The sequence below is a fragment of the Hipposideros armiger genome, unplaced genomic scaffold (assembly GCF_001890085.2).
Source record: "Hipposideros armiger isolate ML-2016 unplaced genomic scaffold, ASM189008v1 scaffold_31, whole genome shotgun sequence".
Taxonomy (NCBI): Eukaryota; Metazoa; Chordata; class Mammalia; order Chiroptera; family Hipposideridae; genus Hipposideros; species Hipposideros armiger.
Window position 1 is genome coordinate 3,712,907 of NW_017731381.1, and position 6,570 is coordinate 3,719,476.

Sequence of the window (6,570 nt, forward strand, 5' to 3'; positions counted from 1 at the left end):
TTTTGATGTTTTTAGACCTACAGTAGCCAGAACGAGAGCAACGAAGACTATGAGATACCCCCGATAACCCCTCCCAACCTCCCGGAACCATCTCTCCTGCACTTGGGGGACCACGAAGCCGGCTACCACTCACTGTGCCACAGCCTCGCGCCCAACGGACTGCTCCCTGCTTACTCCTACCAGGCCATGGATCTCCCGGCCATCATGGTGTCCAACATGCTGGCCCAGGACAGCCACCTGCTGTCGGGCCAGCTGCCCACGGTGAGTCGTGGTCGCCCTCCATGGGTCGTCCCAGTTACAGAGGGAAGGGGGCTCAGGGGGGAGCAGAATGCGAATGTCTTGGTGAGGACCCTCTGCTTGTGGGCAGGGTCTGGGCTCTGTTGCTTGCGTGGGAGTCTGCAGAAGATGGGGGGTGGGCATGGAGCGGAATTTATGTCTTCACACTGCTTACTTCCAGAGCTCTGTTTAGAATATCTTGGTATTCTTTGTGTTAGTATTGACCTAATTCCTAATTCCTATGCCATACATTTCACCCATGTAAAGCTTACAATTCAGTATCTTTTAGGATATTCACAGAGTTGTGTGTGACCATCAGTAGGCTCCATTTCAGAATATTGTCATCACCCCAGAGAAAAACTCTGTACTCTTTAGTCATCATTCCCAACCACCCACACCGTCCACAATCCCCAGCCCTAGGCAACCACTCATCTACTTTCTGTCTCTCTCTCTCTATTTGCCTATCCTGGACATTTCATATAAATAGAATCATATTATTTTTAAAGTATTGTATCTTCTTTAGGCTGCCAGGGAAGAAGGCGAATGCTGAGTGAAAGTTTTCAGATTAGGTAGAAATTTGGCAGCACGTACAAATGCAGAAGGCAGGCGGCTCGCTCGTGTCAGACTTGGGAATGGATGTGGTTTATTCCTGTTGTCCATCTGAAGAGGAAGGACCTGGAGCCAAGGAGGCAGAGAGGAGATGAAAGAGCTGGCAGGACCTGGATCCTAAAAGTTCTGAATCCCATGCTAAGGAGATGTATGATTTTTCAGCATAAATGGCTGACTTGAACAATTGAGACCTATAGAAAATGAGTACAGCATTTTTTTTTTGGTATAATAGAAAAAACTCCTTAAGGGAATCCTAGTACTTNGAGGAATTATGAAGCTCACTGAAAGATGGCAAAAGGTTATTGAACAAAACGGGCAATATATCATTAATTGATCTTTGTTCTTTATATAAATAAATGACCTTTGGAAAACATAGGCAAAATACATCATGACTTTTCAGACAACCCAATAATTCATCAACACAATAAATAGACAAAAAGTACAGGATGTTACAGGTGATACGTGACAATAAGGAAACAGTAGGGTATGGCCAATGGTTTGCAATTTTAAATTGAGCAGTGAGGGTAGACATCATTGAGAAAAGGTTTTCTGAGCCAAGATCTGAGGGGGCAAAGGAATGAGCTGTGCGAATATTTAAGAGAAGTGTGTTCTAGAGAGAGGGAACAGCCATTGCAAAGCCTCTGAGGCAGAAGCATGCCTGGTACGGCCAGAGTGGCATGAACAAAGATAGTAGTAGGTGATGATGTCAGGGAGGTGGAAGGGACGGAGGTGGGAGTGGGGGAACTAGAGACCATGTAGCCATTGTAAGGACAATGTTCTTACTCTAAGTGAGAAGGGGACCCCTGGAGGGTGGTGAGCAGAGGAGTGCCAGGATCTTACATTTTAGCAGGATAATGCTGGCCCTGAGTGAGAATAGACCACAGCAAGGGTGGAGGCAGGGAAAACAGGTAGGCGACTACTGCAATCACCCAGGGTAAAGAGGATGATGGCTTGGACCATCATGGTCACATCTTGTCTTTAATTCTGAAGATGGAGCCGATGGGACTTCCTGACAGATTTGGTGTAGGACGTCCAAGAAAGAGAGGAGTTAAGGATACAGATCAAAGGCATTTGGCCTAAGGAACTGGAAGGCTGGACTTGTCATTCGTTGAGGAGGACAAGACCATGGTTGGACAGATCCTCTTTTGGACATGTTCAGTTTGAGATGCCTATGTTTAAAATCCAAACGGGGGTTTCAAGTAACAGTGGGCTACATGAACTTGCAGTTCAGGAGAGAGGTCAGGGCTGGAGATAGGAGCTGGGGAGTCCGCAGCAGGTAGATGGTATTTCAAGCCACAGGTCTGGGTGAGATCACAAAGGAGCGAGTATGTGCTGAGAAGATGTTTGGAATCTGAGCTCTGTGACACGTCACCATGCATAGGTTGGGGGAAAAGAATGGGAACCAGCAAAGGACACGGAGAAGAAATAGGCTGTGATTTAGGAAGACCAAACTCTGTGGTGTCCTCGAAGCAAGTGAAGAAATTTGTTCCCAGGAGGAGGTAGGTGGCCAACTATGTCAAATGGTGCTGAGAAGGTCAAGGTGGTCAGGTGCAGACAGATCTGACCACTGGATATTGTAACAGAGGTTATTTGGTGGATGGTGGGATGAAAATGTGATTGGAGTGGGTTTGAGAGAGAATGAGTGGAGAGGAAGTGAGAACTCTTTCCAGAAGTTTCCCTGGAAGGTTTTGCTGATACTTGTAGCTTCCAGAGCTCTTACAGCTTGGCATCTTCCTCTACACTCTCACAAGGACGCTGGTGCCAGAGAGCAAATTTAGGCACCGTTGAGTGCCCCATCTCTTACTTAGGGGAAATCAGGGTGGGAAAATGCTGGATTCAGAGTCACAAGACCTGGGATTGAATCCCATCCAAGACTTGCTAGCTATGTGACGCTGCCTCCGCTCTCTAAGCTTCATCTTCTTTGTCTGCAAAAATAGTCACTTCTTTTTGCAGAACTCATAGGGATTAAATGGAGAACGTCTGTGGAAAAGCTGGGTCCAGTGCCTGGCACACAGTAGGTGCTCACGTATGAATCAATAGCAGGATGGGCTGGTATTCAGGTGTCATGCATTTAGGATTTGACTGCATGCGAAGGAGGCCTGTACATGTTTGCATGCTTAGTTATTTTTAAGTGTGCTAATTGCCTCTTTAAATGAATTGTCATAATTGTGTTATTCCAATATTTTGATACAACATATGCTTATTTTTGCAAAGGCTTCTGGTTGATTGGGCCGGTTCCAGTGTGTTGAGTTTGGGTTTTTAAGTGAAAGGAATGGACTTGTGCAGTCAGTCAGCATTCACTGGGCACAAGCCATGTGCCAGCGTGTGTTCTGGGGGCTAGGGGGCAGAGAGGAAGGAAGCTGTTGACAGACATGAACCATAGGTGACTGAGGGACTTATGGTCTGTCAGAAGGGACAGATATGGAAACACCTAGGTGAAGTCTAAACCCAAAGCCTGGCGCATTCCCCCATTCCATGTGCTCATCCACCACTTTCTAATTGAGTACCTACTATGTGCCAGGCATTGGTGACAAGACAGCCTTAACCCATGCCCTCCTGGAGCCTGGGGCATGGGGGCAGAGGACACAGCAGAAGGTAAATACAGAATCAGAAATAATTTTAGGAGGTAATGATGCTATATAGGGAGAGCACATACAAGGGGCTGAGGAGGGCGGGGGAATTAGAGGAGGCGAGTCTTGCTGTAGGATGGGTAAGGGTCTGGAGGAGGCTTCCTGGAACTCTGCTTTCTGGGGTGATGTGATGCCCATGGCTGAGTCCCATCTAAAGGCAATCAGCCAGCCCCCAGGCCACCTCGGTGGTCAGGCTGAAGACACACATCACCCCGTGGGGCACAGGTCTGTGTTGTGAGGAGTTAGGAACATTCACAGCAGGGAAAACGCGTAAGGATACTGAGTGCAGGAGCTGCTGTTTACTTGCTCTGTGTCCTTGGGGAAGTTCATTCATGTCTCTGAAACACCTGGCAGGGACAATGACAGCAATAACTACCGACACTGAAAGGGCTGGCTACATGCCAGGCAGTGTCGATATGAGCAATTGGCACATATTGATTTATTGACCCTTAATAGCAACTCTGTAGTATGTACTGCTATTACCCTCTTTTCACATGTGAAGAAACAGGCACAGAGAGGTTAAGTAACGTGCCCCAAGTCACACAGCTTGTGCATGGAAGAGCCAGCATTCAAACCCAGTCTCTCTGGCTCTTAACCACTTGCATCATAGTGCCTCCTGAATGATGGGGACAGTCACCCCCACGTCCAGGGCAGTCACAAAGGTTGAGTGAGACGCTGAGATGCTGCTTCTGGTGTCTGCCCTCGGGCCTAGCTTACTCATCCGTTCAATTATTTCTTTTTGCGCTCTTACTTTGTGCCAAGTTCTAGAAAATGGGACATACAATTGAACATCGTGTTGAACATTAAACAAATAATTATACAAGAAGTTAGTTAAGTACAAGGTCAATGAGTGCTTCCGAGGAAATATGCACGGTACCCGGGGGCATATAATGGGATCTAATCACCCTAGAGAGTACCAGGGGAGACATTTAAACCAAACCTGTTGCTGAGGGATGAATCGGAATGAGCCAGATGAAGGCAGAGCGTGTGGGGACAGAGGTTTCCAGCAGATGGAACGCTCACTATCTCTATTCAACATTGTATCGGAGCTTCCTGGTCAGGCCATTGAGGTGGGAAAAATGAACAAATAAGGATCGGAAAGGAAGGCTTCTAGTGTGGCTCCTCGCGTACACCCCTGGGGGAATGTTTGTACCGTTTACCAAGATGAGAAAGCCCAGGCGAGGACCTGATAGAGCGTGGGTGTTGGAAGCACGTATGAGAAAGTCATCCAGCTGCCCTGGCAAGCCACCAGGCACGGAGTCAGGATGCTGCAGCTCTACTCCCAACTCTGCCATTAACCTTGGATGAGCTCGCTGCCTTCCTTCTTGGATCGGAGTAGTTCTTCCATCTTTGAGATGGGTGGGTGTGGGGAGATGGATTCGCGGTAGTGGCCGGATCTGGTGGGAAACAGCTTAACAGGAGCCGGCCCTTCTCCGGGAGGGCAGGTGTTTGCATACAGACCCTCTAGGGCAGCGGTTCTCAACTGTGGGTCGCGACCCCTTTGGGGGTTGAATGACCCTTTCACAGGGGCCGCCGGGTACTCGTATGTGGGTGTATCTGCATGTGGGCCTGGAGACGGATAGAGGAGCGGTGTCTCGGTTCCTAAGACCATCGAAAATATGTGTTTTCCGATGGTCTTAGNAGGGATTGAGGAACAAGGTGATTCTAGCAGCCTCATCATCCATCTCCGCATGGTACGGGAGCTCTATTTCCTCAAGTGTTGGTAACCCCCCACTTCCTGGCCCTGCCATTTGCCTCCATGCCCCCTCCCCAGAACTCACTCCCTGAGGACAGTCAGTTATGGTTTTGCATGCACCAGTTCCAAGAAGGGGGGTAATGCTGGACTGATTCAAACAACCCGTGTCTTACCCTTGGGTCAGAGCCAAGAGGAAGTCTGCTTCTAGAAGGGACAATCTTCATGGTCTGCCAATCCATTTATTTCCTTACCACGGTTTCTTCTGGCATTTGGTGAGTAGATAGATCATTCATTTGTTGGTTTGTTTATTGGTTCATCTATTCATCAAATACTTTCTGAGCACTTGTTACATGCCAGGCGCTGTTGAAGAAACTGGGGATAGAGCAGCGAACAAACCAGGCGAAAACCTCCTCCTTCATGGAGCTGACATTCTAGGGGGGCGAGACAGGTAATATCAGGTTGTCGGAAAAGTCATGACACATGTTTGCAACAGATGGCACTAGTTCATTTTTCGAAGTACTAGAGTCATTTGCATCTATGTTCTTGCTATGTTTTGTGAGCTGACAGTTCTGTCTTCATTCTTAAAAAAAAATGAGCCATTTGGTTGAGTTTTGGAGATTTTACAACAAGTTGAAGATGGAAGACCAAACTGTGCATTTTTGCCATTTTTTACTGTTTTGCTTCCGTAAAGGGAAGAACACATGTCAAGCTTGTGAAAAGTTGCATAAAGTTTACGGTGACAATGCTCTACAAGAATGTCAGTGCAAACGATGGTTCACGAAATTTCGTGCTGGTGATTTTGATCTCAACGATGCTCCTTGGTCAGAGAGGCCCACCGAGGTTGATGACAAAATAAAGGCATTGATTGAGTCAAACCCACGTTACTCGACACGAGAGATTGCAGAAACATTGAACATCCATAATTCAAGCATTCACAACCATCTGAAGAAGCTGGGATATGTAAGCAAGCTCGATATTTGGGTTCCGCATGAACTCAAAGAAGTTCATTTGACGGCGCGTATAAACATCTGCAATATGCTCATTAAACGTGAGGAAAACGATTCTTTTTTGAAGCGACTGATAACTGGTGATGAGAAGTGGATTGTTTACAACAATGTGGTGCGCAAATAGTCTTGGTCCCAGTGTCATAATTTGCCTCAAACGACATCGAAAGCAGACATTCATCAGAGGAAGGTTATGCTCTGAGTGTGGTGGGATTTTAAAGGTGTTGTGTTTTTTGAGTTCCTACCAATGAACTAAACAATCAATTCGAATGTGTACTGTCAGCAATTGGACAGTTTGAACGAATCCATCATCCAGAAACGTCCAGAGCTCATTAATTGTGAAGGAGTTGTGTTC

At 47.0% G+C, this 6,570-nt stretch overlaps 1 protein-coding gene across 3 annotated transcripts in view; it reads left to right on the plus strand.

Moving 5' to 3' along the window:
* Positions 1–6,570, plus strand: part of TOX2 (TOX high mobility group box family member 2) — a 141,402-nt gene that overhangs the window by 81,118 nt on the left and 53,714 nt on the right. For all 3 annotated transcript variants that reach the window (XM_019637114.1, XM_019637113.1, XM_019637115.1), the window contains exon 3: positions 16–261. In XM_019637114.1, the coding sequence (XP_019492659.1) occupies positions 16–261 (246 nt within the window). The remainder of the gene's footprint in view (positions 1–15; positions 262–6,570) is intronic.